The sequence below is a fragment of the Notolepis coatsorum genome (genome assembly GCF_963971535.1).
Source record: "Notolepis coatsorum genome assembly, chromosome: 1".
Taxonomy (NCBI): Eukaryota; Metazoa; Chordata; class Actinopteri; order Aulopiformes; family Paralepididae; genus Notolepis; species Notolepis coatsorum.
The window spans coordinates 1,209,239-1,236,738 of record NC_140165.1 but is presented as its reverse complement, the minus strand read 5'-3'; the positions used below and the strand labels follow the sequence as shown (position 1 = coordinate 1,236,738).

General features: G+C 42.7%; 1 protein-coding gene across 1 annotated transcript in view; it reads right to left on the bottom strand.

Moving 5' to 3' along the window:
- LOC311234979 (FERM, ARHGEF and pleckstrin domain-containing protein 1-like) overlaps positions 1-26,265 on the bottom strand; it is a 28,388-nt gene extending 2,123 nt beyond the window's left edge. The window contains exons 1-8 of the mRNA XM_084322290.1: positions 26,139-26,265; positions 23,439-23,507; positions 23,095-23,184; positions 22,208-22,290; positions 16,027-16,133; positions 14,507-14,670; positions 2,348-2,455; positions 1-115 (exon numbers count right to left, since the gene is read on the bottom strand). The exon at positions 1-115 is cut by the window's left edge and continues 37 nt beyond it. Coding sequence (XP_084178416.1) covers positions 1-115; positions 2,348-2,455; positions 14,507-14,670; positions 16,027-16,133; positions 22,208-22,290; positions 23,095-23,184; positions 23,439-23,507; positions 26,139-26,246 — 844 coding nt within the window. The 5' untranslated portion in view covers positions 26,247-26,265. The remainder of the gene's footprint in view (positions 116-2,347; positions 2,456-14,506; positions 14,671-16,026; positions 16,134-22,207; positions 22,291-23,094; positions 23,185-23,438; positions 23,508-26,138) is intronic.
- Between the last annotated feature and the right edge of the window lie 1,235 nt (positions 26,266-27,500).

Here is a 27,500-nt window from a genome sequence, read left to right as displayed (position 1 = left end):
ACACGTGGGACTTGAAGTGGAGTTTGAAGACGTACTCCTTGTGTATGTTCTCAGACTCAGCGGGAACCGTGACGGAGTAGCCGAGCAGGGGGAGGCTGGCCAGCGGGTAGTCATCCTGGAGGAAGACAACCAAGGGTTAACAGTCTGCATGGTTCAACTGCTGGTTAACAGTCTGCATGGTTCAACATCTGGTTAACTGTCTGCATGGTTCAACCGCTGGTTAACAGTCTGCATGGTTCAACATCTGGTTAACTGTCTGCATGGTTCAACATCTGGTTAACTGTCTGCATGGTTCAACATCTGGTTAACTGTCTGCATGGTTCAACATCTGGTTAACTGTCTGCATGGTTCAACATCTGGTTAACAGTCTGCATGGTTCAACATCTGGTTAACTGTCTGCATGGTTCAACATCTGGTTAACAGTCTGTGTTGTGAAGGATCAGATTAAACCGAATATATATATTTATTTATGGATATATATTTAATAGTATTTGTATATCGTTCGATATCCCTTGTATATTCCTTGTACATATACACTGAATATCCCTTTAGTCTACTACAGCCCATAATAGTTCATTCTCTCATTGGACAAGAACCTGGCGCCAGCAGACAAGCCCCTTGAGTCAAGTTCAATAGCGCCGACGAACATGTCGGGACAAGCCCCGGTTCCGCGTAGGAATACGGCTACCGAAATACGAATGGTACTATTTGTTCACCGTGCATATAAATATGGCGCAAGTAAAGTAGAACTTTCTTTTAGTCCATTAGTCCTTTACCCTCCAAACTAGTAACAGACGTGAAGCCTCACCCACGACCCACGTGTGGTGCAGTAAGGCCTATTTGGCCCCAGAATAGGCATTGAGACATCGTGTAAATTAATAGCTGAATTGTCATAGTTTGGCACTGTACCGTCGAGTGGGACGTATTTCTATTAAGTTAATAATAGTCTATTATGTATGGTGCATCGTGCGGTATCGAGTTCTAAAGTGAGTAGCACCCCCATCGCCTCCTCGTGTTATCTAGAAGCTTAACCAGGCTGGGCAGACCACGTGTGGTGCTTGCATCCGAGGAGTTCTAGACGAGGACCGAGGGGGACCTGCACATTGGATTACCTACCCGGACGACTGCTGAGCCCTATACGGCATGGAATATCTATTTGGTTTGGGTGCTTTGATTTGTGGAGCGGATCACAGCCAACGCCGGTGAGTGTTGGAATTACCCCAGAGAGGAGCCCAGGTGAGACGGCGCTCAACCCAGACCGAGGCCGCCTCGCTTCTCCTTCGTTGTGGACCTACAGCTACCGTCTACAAGAGGGCCCAAGTGTATTCATCTGTGGACCAAGATACTGCGGGCACTGTGTTCTGTACCTGAATTCTCCCCAGAAATCGTTGGCCAGATGGGATGCAGCTGACGGCTCTCTTAACCCCCCCCCCCCTACTGACTTACAACCAGCAGGACCCCTTTAGTATATCCCGCTATAATCATTAAGTACCATCGCTATAGTTCCCTAAAGAAACAGGTTGTATACTTGCTTCCTGCGTAACCAGAGATTGGACATTCAGTGTTGATTTGCCTACGAATACTCATTTGCCTTACAAGTGCATTCAAATCATAAATGTAATTAAGTGAATGTTGTATATACCTTTTGCTATATTAAATATTCAACTGTTATATTTGTGTGGACCTGATTTCATATGTGGGAAAGTGTTCATCATACTTAGATATCGTGTACTGTATGGCCAGTAGTTAAAGTACATAAAGCGGTAGTGGTTTAATGATACCATACTTATCAATACAGTCAGGGAATTGTACCCCTCAGTTACAGTCTGCATGGTTCAACATCTGGTTAACTGTCTTCATGGTTCAACATCTGGTTAACTGTCTTCATGGTTCAACATCTGGTTAACTGAACATCTGGTTAACAGTCTTCATGGTTCAACCGCTGGTTAACTGTCTTCATGGTTCAACATCTGGTTAACTGAACATCTGGTTAACAGTCTTCATGGTTCAACCGCTGGTTAACTGTCTTCATGGTTCAACATCTGGTTAATTAAGCAATAATACACGAGAACCAGTGGAACATCAGGAATATTGCCACGGCTGTGATACGCCCACAGCCACGAAGCTCGGAACTAAGAAATACAGGCTATAAGCAAATATGATCTTGAAACGAGTAAAATGATATGCCGGCAAATTTGGCTTGCCAAGATTTCTTGAAATAATCTCTCCCGATTGGATGAAGTGGGAATGGGATTCCTATCTCACCTGGTGGGACTTGTAGAAGGGGTTAGGGTTAGGGGTTAAAGGTCACCTGGTGGGACTTGTAGAAGAACAGGCTCTATCTCACCTGGTGGGACTTGTAGAAGAACAGGCTGAAGTTAGTGAAGACCACCCACAGCTTCTGCCAGCCATTACTGTTCTTAAACTTCCTCAGGAGGTTACCTGACAGCTGGTTCTAGAGAGAGGGAGAGAGAGAGGGAGAGAGAGAGGGAGAGAGAGAGAGACATATAGAGAGACATAGAGAGAGAGAGAGAGAGAGAGAGAGACATATAGAGAGACATAGAGAGACAGAGAGAGAGATAGAGACATATAGAGAGAGAGATAGACGTCACCAATCAGAATAAATCAAATTACTACACAGCTAAAACAAAACTACATCACCTATTGGAAAACACAAACAAAAGCACAGAGCAAAATGCAGTGCTATCTGGCTCTAAATCGACAGTACACCATAGCAGATTACTTGAGCATGGTGACTGATCAACAACTAAAAAGAACCTTGACAAAATACAGACTGAGTGAGCACAGCCTCGCTGTTGAAAAGGGGAGGCACAGGAAAACCTGGCTCCCTGCAGAGCAAAGGCTATGCAGTCATTGCATCCTCAGTGAGCCTGAAACTGAGTTGCACTTCCTCACCAAATGTGAAAAATATAAAGATATTAGAGAAACGCATTTTAAAAAATTTGAACTAATAACAAAAGGTTTTCTTGCACTACCAGATACAGGAAAACTACCAGTCCTACTAGGGGAGGACTCAACAAGCTGTGAGCTAGCAGCAGCCTATGTTGCTGCCTGCCACAAACTGAGGGACAGTGAGTGACAGTCACCTGACATGTTTATGCCGTAATATTTTATGTTCTATTTTATGATGAACATTTTTGTATATACTATGACATTAATATGTGTTTTGTAATCCATGCTTATGTTATCAACCATTTGCTTTGGCAACATGTACAAGCTGCGTCATGCCAATAAAGCCACTTGAATTGAATTGATAGAGAAAGAAAGAGAGAGAGAGAGAGAGAGAGAGAGAGAGAGAGAGAGAGAGAGAGAGAGAGAGAGAGATAGAGGGAGATAGAGGGAGATAGAGGGAGATAGAGAGAGAGAGAGAGAGAGAGAGAGAGAGAGAGAGAGAGAGACTGATATAGACTACATACAAGGATCCACAAACTCAAACAGTAAATTAGCTATTTTAATTGTATTATTATTATTATTACAGCATTGCTGCAGACATTGAAAAGGAGACAAAGACAGACATGTAGGCCACACACATTGCAGTGATGAAATCCATGCAAAAGATAATGTTTCTAACAGTTTTGTCATAACTATAGATGTTGTGGAAGAGACACACTAGTTAACACTAGTTATTAAAATAAAACACAACAGTGAAGTACATTCCAGGAAGCTCCCTTTGTGCCACCGCACTGTAAATTATGCACCAGAACACTGCAGGGTTAACCCTTTCACTGCCGCACTACCAAAACAGTTAACCCTTTCACTGCGACAATTCACACAGAAGGTTAACCCTTTCACTGCCACACAACAGCCGGTTAACCTTCTTGTGTATTGTCGCAGTGGAAGGGTTAACCGTTTTGTCATGTGGCAGTGAAAGGGTTAAATAGCTCGACTACAGTCATCACTGATACAGAGTGCCTGGTCAGTAACTCGTTTACATCGTCCAGGAAACACAACATACATCTTCCGCTATCCCGTTCCCATTTCATCCAATCAGGAGAGAACCATAGATATACTTGTTTCAAGAAATCTCAAGAGCAGACATTTGCTCACTGCTCTGGCAGATTAGCTTACTTGTTTCAAGGACACGTTTACTTAAAACTAGTTTTTATTTCTTATTTTTGTCAGACTATTTTGCAGAGTGGAGTTCTCTCTCCTGGATGAAGTGGGAAGGGATACCAGTTTACTGCAGAGTGGAGGGACTGGGAGACCCATGTTACTGACCAGACACTCTGTATCAGTGATGACTGTTTACTGCAGAGTGGAGGGACTGGGAGACCCATGTTACTGACCAGACACTCTATATCAGTGATGGCTGTTTACTGCAGAGCGGAGGGACTGGGAGACCCATGTTACTGACCAGACACTCTATATCAGTGATGACTGTTTACTGCAGAGTGGAAGTGGAGGGACTGGGAGACCCATGTTACTGACCAGACACTCTGTATCAGTGATGACTGTTTACTGCAGAGTGGAGGGACTGGGAGACCCATGTTACTGACCAGACACTCTGTATCAGTGATGGCTGTTTACTGCAGAGTGGAGGGACTGGGAGACCCATGTTACTGACCAGACACTCTATATCAGTGATGGCTGTTTACTGCAGAGTGGAGGGACTGGGAGACCCATGTTACTGACCAGACACTCTGTATCAGTGATGGCTGTTTACTGCAGAGTGGAGGGACTGGGAGACCCATGTTACTGACCAGACACTCTGTATCAGTGATGGCTGTTTATTGCAGAGTGGAGGGACTGGGAGACCCATGTTACTGACCAGACACTCTGTATCAGTGATGGCTGTTTATTGCAGAGTGGAGGGACTGGGAGACCCATGTTACTGACCAGACACTCTGTATCAGAGTGACTGGATGACTGTCAGAGTGTAGAGCGTTTAACAAACAACAACATACCTTTCATTCAGTCTTATTGTGGAACGTTAATGTCAGGACTGTCGTTTCTTCAGATGTATCATTTGATTGTTTTAGTGAAGCCTCTCTGAGCATCGACAACTCTCAGTATGTTGAGGGGGGCCCTCTGTTTATTGAGTTAAAGGAAAACTCCAACATTTTGGGAAATTTGCTTATTTGGCATCTACCCTGGAGTTAGACAAGAAGATACATACCTTTTTCTTCTCTGTGCACGCAGTAGGAGTAGGAAGATGTTGGGAACTAGGCTAATGGAGGAACCTACTTCCAGTGACTGACGCTAAGCTAGGCTAACGGTGCGCGTCTTCCTACTCCTACTGCATGCACAGAGAAGAAAAAGGGTATGTATCTTCTTGTCTAACTCCAGGGTAGATGCCAAATAAGCTAATTTCCCAAAATGTTGGAGTTTTCCTTTAAGTTAGTATCGTGATACTTTTATGGGAGCAGTGTGATCGGTTGCTATGGAGACTAACACTCTAACCTTGCGCTAGCAGGCGATGAATACATTAGTTGTTGGATGTTTTTGAACCACTAAACTTTGTAGCAAACTAGTTTCATTACTTGTTTGTGGACTAAGCTAGCTGATCTCCTTTACAACTACTGACTGACAGCTGACAGGCTGCCTGATGGGCCAATCAGGGTAACCAGAGTAGATGATGCAGTCTCTTTTCGGGGATGCTGATTGGATGTTGATATCCAGGGGGGGGGGGCGGGTCAGAGTTCAAAGTGTTCACAACAACAAGTTCTTCAACTCTCAGGTCTTTTACATCAACACACCGTCTTCAAAAGGATGCAATGAGATTGAAAAAACACGATTTTCATTCTACTGAATCTTGAAATGCTTTTGAGGACTCCCCACGTCTTTAATGTATTTATTAAGGTCAGGGACAGAACATATTGATTTGGGGCACTACTAGCCAGGCCAGGGACAGAACATATTGATTTGGGGCACTACTAGCCAGTTCAGGGACAGAACATATTGATTTGGGGCACTACTAGCCAGTTCAGGGACAGAACATATTGATTTGGGGCACTACTAGCCAGTTCAGGGACAGAACATATTGATTTGGGGCACTAGCCAGGTCAGGGACAGAACATATTGATTTGGGGCACTACTAGCCAGGTCAGGGACAGAACATATTGATTTGGGGCACTACTAGCCAGGCCAGGGACAGAACATATTGATTTGGGGCACTAGCCAGGTCAGGGACAGAACATATTGATTTGGGGCACTACTAGCCAGGTCAGGGACAGAACATATTGATTTGGGGCACTAGCCAGGTCAGGGACAGAACATATTGATTTGGGGCACTACTAGCCAGGTCAGGGACAGAACATATTGATTTGGGGCACTACTAGCCAGGTCAGGGACAGAACATATTGATTTGGGGCACTGGCCAGGTCAGGGACAGAACATATTGATTTGGGGCACTACTAGCCAGGTCAGGGACAGAACATATTGATTTGGGGCACTAGCCAGGTCAGGGACAGAACATATTGATTTGGGGCACTACTAGCCAGGTCAGGGACAGAACATATTGATTTGGGGCACTACTAGCCAGGTCAGGGACAGAACATATTGATTTGGGGCACTGGCCAGGTCAGGGACAGAACATATTGATTTGGGGCACTACTAGCCAGGTCAGGGACAGAACATATTGATTTGGGGCACTAGCCAGGTCAGGGACAGAACATATTGATTTGGGGCACTACTAGCCAGGTCAGGGACAGAACATATTGATTTGGGGCACTAGCCAGGTCAGGGACAGAACATATTGATTTGGGGCACTACTAGCCAGGTCAGGGACAGAACATATTGATTTGGGGCACTACTAGCCAGGTCAGGGACAGAACATATTGATTTGGGGCACTGGCCAGGTCAGGGACAGAACATATTGATTTGGGGCACTACTAGCCAGGTCAGGGACAGAACATATTGATTTGGGGCACTAGCCAGGTCAGGGACAGAACATATTGATTTGGGGCACTACTAGCCAGGTCAGGGCGGCTAACAGCTTGGGAGTGAAATACCTACTGTAGGAATGTAATAATGAAATATTATTATTTACTCACGAATGGAATAACCTTTTCTGAAAATATTCTGATGTTTATAAAGATGTCTACCAGTGGTGGGGGGAAATATCGATACGTAGTAGTATCGCGATACTTTGCGTGGCGATACTGTATCGACACAGGGACGCCAAGTATCGATATTTATTTATTTATAAAAAAAATTAAAAATCTTAAATTTTTTTGTATTTTAAATTTTTTTGTATAAGGAAGTTGCATTGTTCATTTCAATACCTGTAATAGTACAGTAGTCCACACACACGCACACGTGTGCATTCAGTTAAGTTGGAATATGACTGTAATACAAACAGTTCAGTTTGTCAGGTACATGCAACACAGATTACAGTGTTGACATCCGTCTGCTTGAGAAAATACCACGTTCTGCAATAAAAATTATTGAAGTGAGATGAACAGACTGAACTTTATTTTATTAGATAAAACATGTTGACAAAGTTTTACTTTGCAGTTGAAAAAAGGTAATAAATCGCAATATTAATATCGTAATACTCAGCATATCGCAATATATTTAGTATCGCAATACTATCGTATCGTGACTCAAGTATCGTGATAGTATCGTATCGTGAGGCCTCTGGTGATTCCGATCCCTAATGTCTACAATGTTTTACTGTTTTTAGATTATCATTGTTAGGGCGGCTGGGTGGCGCAGCGGACATTGCGCTCATCACCAACGCAAGAGACACCGGTCTCGAATCCGGCTGTCAGCGTTGCCTCCGGCTTGGGCCGGCCGTCATGCTAACTCAATTGGCAGAGTCAGCGGGAGGGGAGTCGATGGGTGGTAGTCTGGTCGTTGTAAACAGCGACTCCTACAGGTCGGTCAGGGCGCCTGCACAGCAGAGACAGGAAAATGGCAGGGGCAGTGTGAGCCTCCTACACATTACACCTCGCCAATGAGAGTCCGCGCTGGCAGGTGAAAAGAAGTAACTGGCTGCCTCCACATGTATCGGAGGGGACATGTGATGGGCTTCTATCCTCCCTACGACTGGCCAGTGGGGGGCACATGCGAGCAACGATCAGGACAGGGGAGGGAGAATTGGCACGAGAGGATAAATTGGGATGGGAGAAAAATCACAGAAAAAAGGAGAAAAAGTAGGCAAAAAAAAAAAGATTATCATTGTTAACACATCCTGCGCCATAAACGTCGTACGACGGGTTTCAAGTTCATGCGAATTCTGCCAATCCACGGCGTACAACGTTATTATGATCATATTTCATTTTTTCACCATGTTATTCATATTTCCCTCACGGAGCCTGGTCTGATGCAGTGGGACTCGACACAACTCTGCAACACTTCAATACTGCCCCCTGGTGGATGATCGGCGAGTTGCCAAACCGGAAATGGCCGAGTCGACCTCGGTGCGTCTCGGAAATGCGTCCGGCACTCACATATTGTCGCGGGACTCTAGCCACACACCGTGGATATGGATCGCTGCCATAACTCAATAATCTACATGATTTTGGCGTGTATTATTATTATACAAACGGGAAATGGATCGACTCGATCGCCGTCAAATAAATGGGATCTTTTTGCTCCAGTCTCATCGCCCAACGGTAAAAGGACGCTGACGTTACTTTCAGCCTGTTTGTTTATTATTATCCATGCAAACCGCTCTGATCACTATATCACCCATACTACATAAAGCATTTAACGACGATCACGGAATTATAAACGACCCCCCCCCCCCCCCCCCCCCCTCCGTTCATCTGCGCATTATCAGTCATAACGTTTAGGATCATGTACAGTTGCAATTTTTTATATAGCGTGGATCGGCAACAAACGGCATTTGATAATCTATATATGCGTTTCTGCCTATATCTCACGTTCTAGGAATTACTGCAGAAAACGATAAAAACATATTTATATTCTAGACTGTATTTTCAATAAACAATGGCTGCTATCTCCATATTGATTTGGGGCAGGTGAGGGTGAATGGCTCCCATCTCCATATTGATTTGGGGCAGGTGAGGGTGAATGGCTGCCATCTCCATATTGATTTGGGGCAGCTGAGGGTGAATGGCTGCTATCTCCATATTGATTTGGGGCAGGTGAGGGTGAATGGCTGCTATCTCCATATTGATTTGGGGCAGGTGAGGGTGAATGGCTTCCATCTCCATATTGATTTGGGGCAGGTGAGGGTGAATGGCTGCTATCTCCATATTGATTTGGGGCAGCTGAGGGTGAATGGCTGCCATCTCCATATCTCCTCCTTCCCTGATGGCTTGGACATTAGCAACCAGGAAGTAAACATGGGTCTGTTCCTGTTGGCTTGGACATTAGCAACCAGGAAGTAAACATGGGTCTGTTCCTGTTGGCTTGGACATTAGCAACCAGGAAGTAAACATGGGTATATTCCTGTTGGCTTGGACATTAGCAACCAGGAAGTAAACATGGGTTTGTTCCTGTTAGCGTGGACATTAGCAACCAGGAAGTAAACATGGGTATATTCCTGTTAGCTTGGACATTAGCAACCAGGAAGTAAACATGGGTATATTCCTGTTGGCTTGGACATTAGCAACCAGGAAGTAAACGTGAGTTTGTTCCTGTTAGCTTGGACATTAGCAACCAGGAAGTAAACATGGGTCTGTTACTCTGTTCATGTTGATAAGTTGAAACCGCCTACTAGTAAAACCCTCAAATGTGACAATTGCTGATATATTTTACTTAATTATCTTTTTGTTATTATTATTAATTGATAAAAAAAAATTACAATAAAAAGTAATCCAACCTATGCAGTGCCTGAGCAGTCAGTACTTTATCAGCTCATCAGAAATATTAGCACTTATTGTCGCTGAGAAAGAATAACGCTATGTTTTGCAGCTCACGCCATGCAGTTATTGTGCAGGGCCCGTTGCAGTACCTCTCTGCTCCAGCAGGTGTCGCTAAAGGACAGGCTGTGAGCTCTGTACCAGCACACCACGGGGAGACACCGGGCCCCTTATATCTGCCTGGTCTGTTCAGGCGCCACTCTGACTCACTGACCTCTGACCTCTAGCCACAACCAGGGTGGACAGACGGGACACACAGAGACAGGGGGAGGAACAAAGACAGAAAGAAGGAGAGAGAGAGAGAGAGAGAGAGAGAGAGAGAGAGAGAGAGAGAGAGAGAGAGAGAGAGAGAGAGAGAGAGAGAGAGAGGAGCGAGGTGGGAGAAAAAAGACATGTAGGATTGGATGAAGAGAGACAGACGGACGGAAACAGAGAGACAAAAACACCAGATGTGACAAAGTAGAAGAGACAAAGACGTCGCGTCCTCAAGAAAGACGGAGACAGAGGGACACAAAGACTGCGGGGTTAGAGCGAGACGATGACACAACTAGAGACACAATTAATAGACCCTGGGCAGCAGACACAGGTCACCACGGCAACACGCTTGAGAGGGAGAGAGAGGACGCAAACGTGTGAAAAATAGCCAGAGAGAGAGATAAGGATTAAGACACACACAGATAAATTATACAGTATGCACTTGTACTATATTTGTGAGGACCTTCACTCCCCACTAACCTTCACCTTAACCATCACATGCCAGGAAATTAGCTTATTTGCCATCTACCCTGGAGTTAGACAAGAAGATACATACCTTTTTTCTTGTCTGTGCGTGCAGTAGGAGTAGGAAGACGTGCACCGTTAGCCTAGCTTAGCGTCAGTCACTGGAAGTAGGTTCCTCCATTAGCCTAGTTCCCAACGTCTTCCTACTCCTACTGCGTTTTTTTTTTTTTTTTTTTTTGTAAATGTGTTTTTATGAATAACGATATTTGAGGAGCCTAATAATATTGCTACAGTGAGGCATCGATCTGCCGACGGCGACGGGCGGGGGATAACGGAGACGGAAGAGACCTTTAGACTGAGTTCGGTTGAGGCTGAACTCATAGAGCAACCAACAGACTTTAGGTGATAGCCTAATAATCTATACCTTTCTGTTGAACTCATTCTAATTATTAATCTGGACCTTCAGAACATGCAGTATTATCCAGCAATCCCCAAACAGCACCTGGGGTCATTGGAACTATTATCGAGTCCTTCTCCGAAATATCTGGATACACAATCAACTGGAGCAAGTCAGAAGCAATGCCTCTCTCTAAATGTTGTCCCCCTGCTATCAGGAGGGGCTGGCAGTACAGATGGATGCCGTCAGGGTTGATATACCTAGGAATAAAGCTGATCCCAGGTCTGAAAGAGATAGTGCAAGCCAATATTGCCCCTATAATCGAACACATTAGTGCTCTGACCCAGAATTGGGCCAAGATGAATATGTCCCTCCTGGGGAAGATAAACTTAGTAAAAATGATATTGGCTCCCAAATTAAATTATATCCTATATATGCTGCCGCTGACTCTCCCGACCCAGTTACTCAAACAGTATGACAAAGTCATTAATGTATATCTGTGGGGGGGCAAAAGGCCACTATTTGGACGGGCCAAAATGTATTCAGCAAAGGAAAATGGCGGCTTATCCCTGCCTAAACTAGACTGGTATCACTATGCGTTCTCGCTCTCCCAGCTCTCCAAACTGAATCACTCGACTGAGGAGGCACCTGCTTGGGTCAAGATAGAGGAGGAAATGATATATCCCTCATCTCTGGAATCCTTCCTGACACAATCAGACAGACCTATACCTTTTAAGAACCCTCTAATGGCATTTGTCAGGGAAACTTGGAATCAGTCGCACAGGCTGACTGGTGATAGCCCATATTTAACTACAAGAGCCTCTATATGGTATAATAAAAAACTAAAGATTGGTAAGAAATCAGTCATATGGGACGACTGGATTAAAAGGGGGATACATGTACTAGGTGATATAGCCGGGGAAGATGGGGTTTTACCTTTTGAGGATATTAAAGAGGATTTTGGATAGATAATAAAAACTTCTATAAATTCCTACAGATTAGACATTGTATATCGTCATCAATGGGAGGGCCAAAGTGTGGCCCGATTACTGCAATTCAAGAAATATTTTATAAAGGATGGCGTAGGAAAGGCGGTGCGTCAAGATTCTATGATGTTATAAGAGAATACAATGCACCCAAGTTGGCGGGTCTGAGGCTGAGCTGGGAGAACGATGTACGTGAGGATATTACTGAGGAAATGTGGGAGAAGCTGGTGTCCAAATGGGGTAAATTCTCTTGGGAGGCGCAAGCACAACTTATCTTTTACAAAGTGTTGAACAGAAGCTATTGGACGCCTAGTAAACTGGCCAGACTAAAATTAAGGGACAGTGACATCTGCTGGAGATGTGAGAAGGACACAGGCACTTTACTACATAATATGTAGTAAAGTGCCTGTCTCCTTCTCACATCTCCAGCAGATGTCACTGTCCCTTATGCTATACGAATGTGAGAAGGTCCGGAAAATGTGGGATCAAATTGTGATATTCCTAAGTAAGGTTCTGAATGTGAAGATAAATAACTCCCCAATGGCATGTGTTTTGGGTATAGTACCGAAAGGGATTAAACTGCCTAAATACCGGGGAATGTGGTATAGAATGGCCATGATATCAGGATGTAGAATTGCATTACGACATTGGAAATCACCCGTTGATATTACTTTTAAAGAATGGATGGAACTAATGTTCCGGACAGCATCATATGAAAGGGTGACATATAGAGTCGCAGGGAGAGAGGATATCTTCGCTGAGGTATGGGACAGTTTTCTACACCTGACTGAACGGTCTGGGGACAAATGATTAAGGTGGGATTACAATGGTATCAAGGATGAATGTGAAAAAGGGGATCTGATCTGATGGTACTTGTACTTTATATTGTATTATGTATGTATATGCATAGATTTTATGTCCGGATGGTGTATCTATGGAATGGCCACCGTCTCTATCACACTCTCATATGCGCATGTTTAGCCGCATACACGTATCTAGGATACACATATTCGTATGTGTACATAATAGATTTACACACACTCATATGCACAAGGCTGAGATATACATGCCAGGGGCACACATACATGCACATACTCACTTATAGGAAATAGGCATACACACACCTACATATACACATAGTTGAAGCATAGGCTCTCACTTACACATATGGGGGATATACACATACATAGGGGACACACACATACGTAGCTGAGACGCACATACATATACATACCTGAGATACACACTCACATAGGGGGCAGAGGCACACATGGATACGAGACACACACAAGAGGTAGGAGTACAGTCACACACCAGAAAGATGCACACACACACACACGTATGAGGCATGCACACATACTTACGTGATACACGTACCCACGTACATATATCTGAGACACACATGCATGCATGCTCTCATGCACACCTACATATATCTGAGACGCATTCTCTCACATGCAATATGGAGAAGGATGGCATCCCGATAGAAGATGCAGCACATACCTGCTCGCAGGTAGATCGGTCTACATGTAAAGTATGTGCATCAGGGATATATGCACAATGTATAGTATTTTTTTTCGTAAAGTATTTTTTTTAATTTCCATGTCAGTTTTTAATGTATTTGTATGAGTCTTTTACATGTTTTGTATGTTCTTACAAAAAAAGAAAAAGGCAAATCTTGGACGTTGCATATTGTGATGTGGAAAGATATGTGTTGAATATTGGAGAGATTTGAAAAAAAAAAAAAAAAAAAGAACATGCAGTATTATTAATTTGCTCAAATGTCGTGGCCTCACACGGTGCCAACTGCAGGTCTCGCCATCTCAAAGATGACAGAGCATACATGCAGCATTCCCCTGTTGGGGTTGCTCAATGCTGTAAAATATTACATAAATGTGTTTAATTTATGAATAACGATATTTGAGGAGCCTAATAATATTGCTACAGCGTGCAATTCTCTGAGGCGGGAGGCTCCGCCTCCGGGCGAAACCAACACCGTGACGTCAGCAACAAAATGGCGGCGCACATGTTGATTTATGCTACATAAATGGACATAACAAATAGTTTTCTTAGAAACGCCTTATTTTTATAACGTGATTTTTTTCTGTGGTTTATCTAAATACTACTTTGATGCTATGACTAGGTTTATATCGCTATGCTTCATCTCCCCTTTAACCTAAGCTCTTATCCTAAATTGGTCCCTTTTTAAAAACCAGCCACAATGTCACTACACACACACACACACACACACACACACACACACACACACACACACACACACACACACACACACACACACACACACACACACACACACACACACACACACACACACACACACACACACACACACACACACACACACACACACACACACACACACACACACACACACACACACACACACTTCTCACGTCCGTTACTCAAAACGGGTCCTCACAAATATAGTAATGAGAGTACACACACACACACACACACACACACACTTCTCACGTCCGTTACTCAAAACGGGTCCTCACAAATATAGTAATGAGAGTACACACACACACACACACACACACACACACACACACACACAGCAGAGTGAGTGCAAGGTGACGGGTGGGTACCTCCACGGCGACACTGAAGTCCACCATGGACACGCTGGTGCCCCGGTGCCAGCAGACGTGCACGGTGGTGTTGCCGCGGTGGCCGTGGCCGCGCTCCAGGGACGAGCGGGAGCCGCACAGCTCCTCCTCAGACTCCTGCTCCACGCCGCCCTCCTCTGGTGACTCTGGGGAAGTGACGGGCAGTTGGGGATGTGGCGGGTTAGGATTGACCTTTCTACCATGTACCTGACACATAGAGTCTATCTACCATGTACCTGACACATAGAGTCTATCTACCATGTACCTGACACAGAGTCTATCTACCATGTACCTGACACATAGAGTCTATCTACCATGTACCTGACACATAGAGTCTATCTACCATGTACCTGACACATAGAGTCTATCTACCATGTACCTGACACATAGAGTCTATCTACCATGTACCTGACACATAGAGTCTATCTACCATGTACCTGACACATAGAGTCTATCTACCATGTACCTGACACATAGAGTCTATCTACCATGTACCTGACACATAGAGTCTATCTACCATGTACCTGACACATAGAGTCTATCTACCATGTACCTGACACACAGAGTCTATCTACCATGTACCTGACACATAGAGTCTATCTACCATGTACCTGACACATAGACTCTATCTACCATGTACCTGACACATAGAGTCTATCTACCATGTACCTGACACATAGAGTCTATCTACCATGTACCTGACACATAGAGTCTATCTACCATGTACCTGACACACAGAGTCTATCTACCATGTACCTGACACATAGAGTCTATCTACCATGTACCTGACACATAGAGTCTATCTACCATGTACCTGACACATAGAGTCTATCTACCATGTACCTGACACATAGAGTCTATCTACCATGTACCTGACACATAGAGTCTATCTACCATGTACCTGACACATAGAGTCTATCTACCATGTACCTGACACATAGAGTCTATCTACCATGTACCTGACACATAGTCTGTCTAAATATATTAGTCATGGCTATAACATAGCATACATTATGTACCCGTTTTTCCTGTGGTCGATTAGTACTTTATTGACATTTTCTGCTGAGATTGTGTTGCACAGATCAGTACTCAAGATACTTTATAAACACAGGCCCTGGTCCAGAACGTCTCTAGTTAAACTGGTCTCAGTGTAACGGAGGCACCGCGTGTCTATCCACCGTCACGGTGGACAGTGTAGTGAAGGGTCTGTGGACGTTAAGCGGTACTGCGAGTAAAACTCACTCCCCAGAGGCGTCCAGACACATTACCAAGAAGTGAGTTCTAGACCTCTTGGTCTAGTGGTCTGTGATGCGGCCCGCGGCGCGGGAGACCGGGGTTCAACTCCCACTCAGGAGGGCGATCCCTCGACGGGGGTCGAATCGAAACACAACGCCGCGGAGCAATATGACACCGGTTACATCGGCACTCCTGTCGATTAGTACTTTTCTCATGAGATCGCATTGTTTGCACGCACACACACACACACACACACACACTCTTACTGTCGTGGCTGAGGTCGCTGGACAGCAGGTCCATGTCGTTGCTTTGCTCTGCCAGGTCTATAGCCATCCGGATGTCCTCCACCCACTTCTCCATCTCTGAGGCACAACTTAGAGACGGAGGACAGGTTTTACACTCGCTCCGTTTACACGCGTGTTGTTGAACATGAACCAGGAGAAATACACGCGTGTTGTTGAACATGAACCAGGAGAAAGAGCAGATATAACTAAAAGTATTTAGTGTGTAGATGGAACATAGTATATATTTAGTGTGTAGGTGGAACATAGTATATATTTAGTGTGTAGGTGGAACATAGTATATATTTAGTGTGTAGGTGGAACATAGTATATATTTAGTGTGTAGAACATAGTATATATTTAGTGTGTAGGTGGAACATAGTATATATTTAGTGTGTAGATGGAACATAGTATATATTTAGTGTGTAGAACATAGTATATATTTAGTGTGTAGAACATAGTATATATTTAGTGTGTAGAACATAGTATATATTTAGTGTGTAGGTGGAACATAGTATATATTTAGTGTGTAGAACATAGTATATATTTAGTGTGTAGAACATAGTATATATTTAGTGTGTAGGTGGAACATAGTATATATTTAGTGTGTAGGTGGAACATAGTATATATTTAGTGTGTAGAACATAGTATATATTTAGTGTGTAGAACATAGTATATATTTAGTGTGTAGGTGGAACATAGTATATATTTAGTGTGTAGGTGGAACATAGTATATATTTAGTGTGTAGGTGGAACATAGTATATATTTAGTGTGTAGAACATAGTATATATTTAGTGTGTAGAACATAGTATATATTTAGTGTGTAGGTGGAACATAGTATATATTTAGTGTGTAGATGGAACATAGTATATATTTAGTGTGTAGGTGGAACATAGTATATATTTAGTGTGTAGATGGAACATAGTATATATTTAGTGTGTAGATGGAACATAGTATATATTTAGTGTGTAGAATAGATGGAACATAGTATATATTTAGTGTGTAGAACATAGTATATATTTAGTGTGTAGATGGAACATAGTATATATTTAGTGTGTAGGTGGAACATAGTATATATTTAGTGTGTAGAACATAGTATATATTTAGTGTGTAGGTGGAACATAGTATATATTTAGTGTGTAGATGGAACATAGTATATATTTAGTGTGTAGGTGGAACATAGTATATATTTAGTGTGTAGAACATAGTATATATTTAGTGTGTAGATGGAACATAGTATATATTTAGTGTGTAGGTGGAACATAGTATATATTTAGTGTGTAGAACATAGTATATATTTAGTGTGTAGGTGGAACATAGTATATATTTAGTGTGTAGATGGAACATAGTATATATTTAGTGTAGGTGGAACATAGTATATATTTAGTGTGTAGATGGAACATAGTATATATTTAGTGTGTAGGTGGAACATAGTATATATTTAGTGTGTAGATGGAACATAGTATATATTTAGTGTGTAGATGGAACATAGTATATATTTAGTGTGTAGATGGAACATAGTATATATTTAGTGTGTAGATGGAACATATATATTTAGTGTGTAGGTGGAACATAGTATATATTTAGTGTGTAGATGGAACATAGTATATATTTAGTGTGTAGATGGAACATAGTATATATTTAGTGTGTAGATGGAACATAGTATATATTTAGTGTGTAGGTGGAACATAGTATATATATAGTGTGTAGATGGAACATAGTATATATTTAGTGTGTAGAACATAGTATATATTTAGTGTGTAGATGGAACATAGTATATATTTAGTGTGTAGGTGGAACATAGTATATATTTAGTGTGTAGATGGAACATAGTATATATTTAGTGTGTAGATGGAACATAGTATATATTTAGTGTGTAGGTGGAACATAGTATATATTTAGTGTGTAGATGGAACATAGTATATATTTAGTGTGTAGAACATAGTATATATTTAGTGTGTAGATGGAACATAGTATATATTTAGTGTGTAGAACATAGTATATATTTAGTGTGTAGATGGAACATAGTATATATTTAGTGTGTAGAACATAGTATATATTTAGTGTGTAGGTGGAACATAGTATATATTTAGTGTGTAGGTGGAACATAGTATATATTTAGTGTGTAGAACATAGTATATATTTAGTGTGTAGAACATAGTATATATTTAGTGTGTAGAACATAGTATATATTTAGTGTGTAGATGGAACATAGTATATATTTAGTGTGTAGATGGAACATAGTATATATTTAGTGTGTAGATGGAACATAGTATATATTTAGTGTGTAGATGGAACATAGTATATATTTAGTGTGTAGGTGGAACATAGTATATATATAGTGTGTAGATGGAACATAGTATATATTTAGTGTGTAGAACATAGTATATATTTAGTGTGTAGATGGAACATAGTATATATTTAGTGTGTAGGTGGAACATAGTATATATTTAGTGTGTAGATGGAACATAGTATATATTTAGTGTGTAGATGGAACATAGTATATATTTAGTGTGTAGGTGGAACATAGTATATATTTAGTGTGTAGATGGAACATAGTATATATTTAGTGTGTAGAACATAGTATATATTTAGTGTGTAGATGGAACATAGTATATATTTAGTGTGTAGAACATAGTATATATTTAGTGTGTAGATGGAACATAGTATATATTTAGTGTGTAGAACATAGTATATATTTAGTGTGTAGGTGGAACATAGTATATATTTAGTGTGTAGGTGGAACATAGTATATATTTAGTGTGTAGAACATAGTATATATTTAGTGTGTAGAACATAGTATATATTTAGTGTGTAGAACATAGTATATATTTAGTGTGTAGATGGAACATAGTATATATTTAGTGTGTAGAACATAGTATATATTTAGTGTGTAGGTGGAACATAGTATATATTTAGTGTGTAGAACATAGTATATATTTAGTGTGTAGGTGGAACATAGTATATATTTAGTGTGTAGGTGGAACATAGTATATATTTAGTGTGTAGAACATAGTATATATTTAGTGTGTAGAACATAGTATATATTTAGTGTGTAGGTGGAACATAGTATATATTTAGTGTGTAGATGGAACATAGTATATATTTAGTGTGTAGGTGGAACATAGTATATATTTAGTGTGTAGATGGAACATAGTATATATTTAGTGTGTAGATGGAACATAGTATATATTTAGTGTGTAGGTGGAACATAGTATATATTTAGTGTGTAGAACATAGTATATATTTAGTGTGTAGATGGAACATAGTATATATTTAGTGTGTAGATGGAACATAGTATATATTTAGTGTGTAGATGGAACATAGTATATATTTAGTGTGTAGATGGAACATAGTATATATTTAGTGTGTAGGTGGAACATAGTATATATTTAGTGTGTAGATGGAACATAGTATATATTTAGTGTGTAGATGGAACATAGTATATATTTAGTGTGTAGATGGAACATAGTATATATTTAGTGTGTAGAACATAGTATATATTTAGTGTGTAGGTGGAACATAGTATATATTTAGTGTGTAGGTGGAACATAGTATATATTTAGTGTGTAGATGGAACATAGTATATATTTAGTGTGTAGATGGAACATAGTATATATTTAGTGTGTAGGTGGAACATAGTATATATTTAGTGTGTAGGTGGAACATAGTATATATTTAGTGTGTAGATGGAACATAGTATATATTTAGTGTGTAGATGGAACATAGTATATATTTAGTGTGTAGGTGGAACATAGTATATATTTAGTGTGTAGATGGAACATAGTATATATTTAGTGTGTAGATGGAACATAGTATATATTTAGTGTGTAGATGGAACATAGTATATATTTAGTGTGTAGATGGAACATATATATTTAGTGTGTAGGTGGAACATAGTATATATTTAGTGTGTAGATGGAACATAGTATATATTTAGTGTGTAGATGGAACATAGTATATATTTAGTGTGTAGATGGAACATAGTATATATTTAGTGTGTAGATGGAACATAGTATATATTTAGTGTGTAGATGGAACATAGTATATATTTAGTGTGTAGGTGGAACATAGTATATATATAGTGTGTAGATGGAACATAGTATATATTTAGTGTGTAGAACATAGTATATATTTAGTGTGTAGATGGAACATAGTATATATTTAGTGTGTAGGTGGAACATAGTATATATTTAGTGTGTAGATGGAACATAGTATATATTTAGTGTGTAGATGGAACATAGTATATATTTAGTGTGTAGGTGGAACATAGTATATATTTAGTGTGTAGATGGAACATAGTATATATTTAGTGTGTAGAACATAGTATATATTTAGTGTGTAGATGGAACATAGTATATATTTAGTGTGTAGAACATAGTATATATTTAGTGTGTAGATGGAACATAGTATATATTTAGTGTGTAGAACATAGTATATATTTAGTGTGTAGGTGGAACATAGTATATATTTAGTGTGTAGGTGGAACATAGTATATATTTAGTGTGTAGAACATAGTATATATTTAGTGTGTAGAACATAGTATATATTTAGTGTGTAGAACATAGTATATATTTAGTGTGTAGATGGAACATAGTATATATTTAGTGTGTAGAACATAGTATATATTTAGTGTGTAGGTGGAACATAGTATATATTTAGTGTGTAGAACATAGTATATATTTAGTGTGTAGGTGGAACATAGTATATATTTAGTGTGTAGGTGGAACATAGTATATATTTAGTGTGTAGAACATAGTATATATTTAGTGTGTAGAACATAGTATATATTTAGTGTGTAGGTGGAACATAGTATATATTTAGTGTGTAGATGGAACATAGTATAAGTTTAGTGTGTAGGTGGAACATAGTATATATTTAGTGTGTAGATGGAACATAGTATATATTTAGTGTGTAGATGGAACATAGTATATATTTAGTGTGTAGGTGGAACATAGTATATATTTAGTGTGTAGAACATAGTATATATTTAGTGTGTAGATGGAACATAGTATATATTTAGTGTGTAGATGGAACATAGTATATATTTAGTGTGTAGATGGAACATAGTATATATTTAGTGTGTAGGTGGAACATAGTATATATTTAGTGTGTAGAACATAGTATATATTTAGTGTGTAGGTGGAACATAGTATATATTTAGTGTGTAGGTGGAACATAGTATATATTTAGTGTGTAGGTGGAACATAGTATATATTTAGTGTGTAGATGGAACATAGTATATATTTAGTGTGTAGAACATAGTATATATTTAGTGTGTAGGTGGAACATAGTATATATTTAGTGTGTAGATGGAACATAGTATATATTTAGTGTGTAGGTGGAACATAGTATATATTTAGTGTGTAGATGGAACATAGTATATATTTAGTGTGTAGATGGAACATAGTATATATTTAGTGTGTAGATGGAACATAGTATATATTTAGTGTGTAGATGGAACATAGTATATATTTAGTGTGTAGATGGAACATAGTATATATTTAGTGTGTAGATGGAACATAGTATATATTTAGTGTGTAGATGGAACATAGTATATATTTAGTGTGTAGATGGAACATAGTATATATTTAGTGTGTAGATGGAACATAGTATATATTTAGTGTGTAGGTGGAACATAGTATATATTTAGTGTGTAGATGGAACATAGTATATATTTAGTGTGTAGATGGAACATAGTATATATTTAGTGTGTAGATGGAACATAGTATATATTTAGTGTGTAGATGGAACATAGTATATATTTAGTGTGTAGGTGCACGTAGATATACTGTAAGTGATGAAAACTAGATTTTCTGTGGCTGGTCATCACGAGGTAAAGGCGCTCATTTAGGGTTAAACAGGTAGTCGCTATGAGTTAGGTTATGGTTAGGATATGGTTAGGATTAAGTTAGTGTTAGGATATGGGTATGGTTAGGATAAGGTTAGGATATGGTTAGGATAAGGTTATGGTTAGGATAAGGTTTGGATATGGTTAGGATTAAGTTAGGGTTGGGCTTGTAGTTATTAGGGATAACATTAGGGTATGGAGTTGTGCCCATGACGCATGAAAACGTGTGTGACATTAGGGTATGGAGTTGTGCCCATGACGCATGAAAACGGGTGTGTGTGTGTGTGTGTGTGTGTGTGTGTGTGTGTCACTACCTTGCAGCCACCACCACAGACTGCCGCTGTCCAAACAGAGTGAAGGAATGAGGAACGCCCCACTCCTCCTCGCTCTCTCTGATCTGCAACGCATGGCAGAAACACGGGTGAGCATCGAGAGACGCATCGGTCAATCCATCAGTCGTGAGAAACAGTAGCGGAAGAGCAGGTCGGAGGTCAGAGGTCACTGCAGGAGAGATATACACTGACGCCTGCACAAATATCTGCTAATAATCCCCCATCTGTAGGGCGGCCGGGTAGCGCAGCGGACTAAGCGTCTGTCTACCACCACAGAGACAGTGGGATCGAATCCAGCTGCCGTGCCTCCGGCTTGGCCGACCGTCCACACTGGCTCGATTGGCAGTGTTAGAGGGTGGGAAACCCGGCGAGCGTGGGTCCTGGTCGTTGTAAAACAGCGACTCCTACAGTTCGGTCGGGGCGCCTGCACAGTGAGGGAAGGATCTGGAGGGAGGTAGTGTGACCCTTCCACACGTTACACTCCCCCAGTGAGAGTCCGCGCTGCCAGGTGAAAAGAAGCGGTGGGCTGGGTACACATGTGTCGGAGGAAGCATGTGATAGTCTCCGCCCTCCCGGACCGATGGTAGGGGGTAGAGTGGCGCGATTTGTTTCCGTAGCCTCTGTGAAGGAAGACGCTCTTTGATTGCAGCGAAGAAGAAAAAGACGCTCTCCGACTGGCTAACCCTAACCCTAGCCAATCAGAGAGCATAGTCGAAAACAGCGGCTACGGAAAAAAATCACGCGGTAGAGCGCGCAACGACCAGGAAGGGGATTGGGAATTGGCATAACGACTAACATTGGGAGGGGAGAAAAAAGAAGGAGGAAGAATATAATTCATCTGTACACTCTGTGGAGACAGACCGCCGTACCGTCATGCCGTAGAGGGGCAGCTGGCCGTGAACTTTGAACTGGTTGGTCGGGGTCATCCCCCGACTGGTGTACACCAAGGCATCGCTGAACTGGAGGTAGGAGGGGGGGGGGGGGGGGGGAGGCAGGGAGGGGTGGGGGGAGGCAGGGAGGGGGTGGGGGAGGCAGGGAGGGGGTGGGGGAGGCAGGGAGGGAGGGAGGGAGGCAGGGAGGCAGGGAGGGAAAGGTTAGGAAACAAGACCAGGCAAGCCTAGTCAAGTTGGACCACGACACACTGTATATATATATATACGTGACACAGCCTTCGTAAGGGCTATCAGTAAAGGAGGAGGTAGTGATGTCATACCAGGAAGAACATTCTCTGCTGCAGGCCTTTCCCTGAGAGCTTGCTGAGGCAACCGAGCCTGATGAACTCCTGTAAGACACAGACACAGACACATCACAAATGGTCAGCAACGTTATTCTCGGTCCATAATACCGACACATTAACTCAATCCCGCCAATAACGAGTATCACTTTGGCACAGCCACATACGCTGGAACTGCAATGCCGATCGAATCTCACCAGATGGCAGTGTCGTCTACCATTTGAACTCGGACAGGAAGGCAGCAGTATTGTCAATGAATGCACCGAGGCATCGAGACTGGCTCTGTGGGGGAGGAGCTCTTCCAGAGCAATCGCAAGCAGATCCGCTCGCCTCAAAACCTATAGTGTCCAGTAAACACATGTAATTACATATAAACTTGTAATCGCTGATGGGATCATTGGAATTGTTCTTTTTGGATTACCTCCTGGCTAAGGTAAGGACCCCCTATGTCTATTTTACCAAACGTGAAACATGTTTATGTAACGATCACAGTGGCGGTCATAAACGAGGCTTTTTCTAACGATCGGATTTTCGTTAGAAAATGATTTTGTGGGCGGTTAGGTGGCCGAGCAGAGATTGCGTTCGTCACCAACCCCGGAGCTGTGAGCTGGATTCGCCTGTTCGAATCCAGCTCACAGCTCCAGGGTTGTCACCAGCTTGGCTGGCCGTTCATACTAACACAATTGGCTGTATTAGAGGGTGGGAGAAGCTGGCGGGGTGGGTCCGGGTCATTGTAAACAGCGACTCCTACAGTTCGGTCGGGGCGCCTGCTAAGCGCGGATAGGACTTGAGGGGGATAGTGTGATCCTCCCACACGCTACGCCCTCTCGATGAGAGTCCGCGCTGCCAGGTGAAAAGAAGCGGTGATTGGCTGGACGTGTGTCGGAGGAAGCACGTGGTAGCCTCCACTCTCCCAGATGATCTGACTGTGGGGGGTAAGTGCGCAGCGACCAGGAAGGGACTGGGAATTGGCATAACGACTAACATTGGGATGGGAGAAAATCGGAGGAAAATGGAGGGGGAAAAAGACCAAAAAAAAAAAAAAAAAAAATTTGTGAAGGTACATATGTACATGTTATATACCTTTGATTTGGGAGTATTTGGGGGTTCGGGGAATCAACCGGAACGATTCGGGCTTATTGCACATAAAGCATCCTATCTCGCGATCTATGGAAAAATACTGGATTCTTTCGGAAAATGGGCGATGTTCAGCGTGTAATAAACTACAAACTACAGTGTGTAGAAACAAACGCCTTTTTACATGTTGGACTAGAAATAGCTATAATATAGAATATACAAATAGATCCGCAAATATCATGAAATATCGCGGAAACAGTCACGAAAAGCCGGCCTACTGACCGCAGGATGCGCGCGGCCAGCGTGGCAGTGAAAGGGTTAAGGAAAAGAAAGGAATTGGCCAGGAAGATGTACATCAGGGGTCGCCAATTAGGTTTTGCGGCGGGCCAGATTTTCCCCAAGCCGTTCCTTCGCGGGCCAGGATCAAAAACAATGGCTAATTTAATATACTGATATTGAAAAAAGACAAACGTTTTTCTCTGGTCTGCATCCCCCCAACAACCGTGTGCACTGCGCCGCACTGCACTGCACCCACTCTGCAATCCGCCAAACAAAGTTCTCACTCATCCATTCATTCATGAACAGCTCTCAGCTGTTGCAGATCACCGCGGCGCCGGTGTTCTGCGCGCAGGAGTGCTGGCAGCAGAATTCGAGGAAGAGTAGAATTTTGCAGAACACCGGCGGGTGATGAACAGATCAGAATGCATGAAAACACGACTCACCATACCTTCTTGTTTGTTGTTAAGTCCTCCAAAATCCCTGCTAATGTTTGAAACATGTCATATCCACTCGCCGCCCTCCAATTCCAGATTGGCGTTGAATGCAGCTACTTTATCTGCCAACTTGCCTCGTTGTTGTTGTTGTTGTTGTCGCCACATATTATGCAGAGAGGACGTCGGCTCGGCACGCAAGAATCACCGACCTGTTACGATAAACCCGTATTTTAAGTATGGCTCCTGTTTATTAAAAGAAGCGTTATATTTCCCCGTTGCAAAGAATCTATCCAAAGATGTTTGTTTTGTTTTCTTCAACTCGCTCGCGAGTCGCATCTCGAACGCGGAAGTGAAAGTGCGTTGGGGAAATAGACACAGGGCCCGGTGGGACTATTCCATTGGTTCTCCCAGTCCACCTGACCATTTCTAGCATTTCAATTGGCTATAGTGACAGACATGCTTTTGATGACTGCCGGTAGATAGATACAGCTTCACAATAAAAGACACCTTGGCGTCCCGAGTGAATATTTCCCGTGCGTCAAATAAATATCATATTCTCAAAATAATCTAACGGGCCAGAAATTATTGCTGGCGGGCCAATGTTGGCCCGCGGGCCGCCTATTGCCGATCCCTGATGTACATGAACCATGGAAGGTGTCCCTCTGCCTGGATCCCACCTCACTGTTCAGGAGCAGGAGGCGCGGAGCATCTGGAAGGAACCTATTCTCAGACAACTTCCCGCCAAGACGCTTTAAAAGCGTAAAAGCAGGGCCATCTTTTACTTTTCCGAGAGGGGAAAACAGACGACGGTAAGAGAGAAGAGAGAGAGAGAGAGAGAGAGAGAGAGAGAGAGAAGAGAAGGTAAGAGAGAAGGAAAGGAGCTCCTCACCCGTCCCGGTACGGCCAGGTTGTCGATGCCGGTCAGATCTTTCTTCAGCTCCAGAAGCTTCTGGAAGTTCTCCATCTTCATCATGGTTCCCTGGAGCTGAAGCACCATCTCTGAGATATCTGCCAAGGCAGCTGGAGAGAGAGGAGGAGGAGGAGGAAGAGGAGGAAGAGGAGCATGAAGAAGATGAGGGGGAAGAGGAGGAAGAGGGAGGAGGAGGAAGAGGAGGAAGAGAGAGGAGGAGGAGGAAGAGGAGGAAGAGGAGCATGAAGAAGATGAGGGGGAAGAGGAGGAAGGAGGACGAGGAGGAAGAGGAGGAAGAGAGAGGAGGAGGAGGAGGAGGAAGAGGAGCATGAAGAAGATGAGGGGGAAGAGGAGGAAGGGAGATGAGGAGGAAGAGGGAGGAGGAGGAAGAGGAGCATGAAGAAGATGAGGGGGAAGAGGAGGAAGGAGGAAGAGGAGGAAGAGGGAAGAGGAGGATGAAGAAGATGAGGGGGAAGAGGAGGAAGGGGAGGAAGAGGGAGGAGGAGGAAGAGGAGGATGAAGAAGATGAGGGGGAAGAGGAGGAAGGAGATGAGGAGGAAGAGGGAGGATGAGGAAGAGGAGGAAGAGGAGGATGAAGAAGATGAGGGGGAAGAGGAGGAAGGGGAGGAAGAGGGAGGAGGAGGAAGAGGAGGATGAAGAAGATGAGGGGGAAGAGGAGGAAGGAGGATGAGGAGGAAGAGGGAGGAGGAAGAGGAGGAAGAGGAGGATGAAGAAGATGAGGGGAAGAGGAGGAAGGAGGATGAGGAGGAAGAGGGAGGAGGAGGAAGAGGAGGATGAAGAAGATGAGGGGGAAGAGGAGGAAGGAGGATGAGGAGGAAGAGGGAGGAGGAGGAAGGATGAGGATGAAGAAGATGAGGGGAAGAGGAGGAAGGGATGAGAGGAAGAGGAGGAAGAGGGAGGAGGAGGAGAGAGGAGGATGAAGAAGATGAGGGGGAGAGGAGGAAGGAGGATGAGGGAGGAAGAGGAGGAAGAGGGAGGAGGAAGAGGAGGATGAAGAAGGGAGAGGGGGAAGAGGAGGAAGGAGAAGGGATGAGGAGGAAGAGGAGGAAGAGGGAGGAAGGAGGAAGAGGAAGGAAGAGGAGATGAGGGGAGGAGGAAGAGGGAGGAGGAAGAGGAGGGAGGAGGGGAGGGAGGAGGAGGAGGGAGAAGAGGAGGAGGAGGAGGAGGAGGAGAGGGAGGGAGGAGGGAGGGGGTTGTGGGGTTGTGGTTGTGGGTGTGGTGGTTGGGTGGGTGGTGGAGGGTGTGGGTGGTTGTGGGGTGGTTGTGGTGATGGTGGTGTGGTTGGGTGTGTTGTGGTGTTGTGGGTGGTTGGTTGTGGTG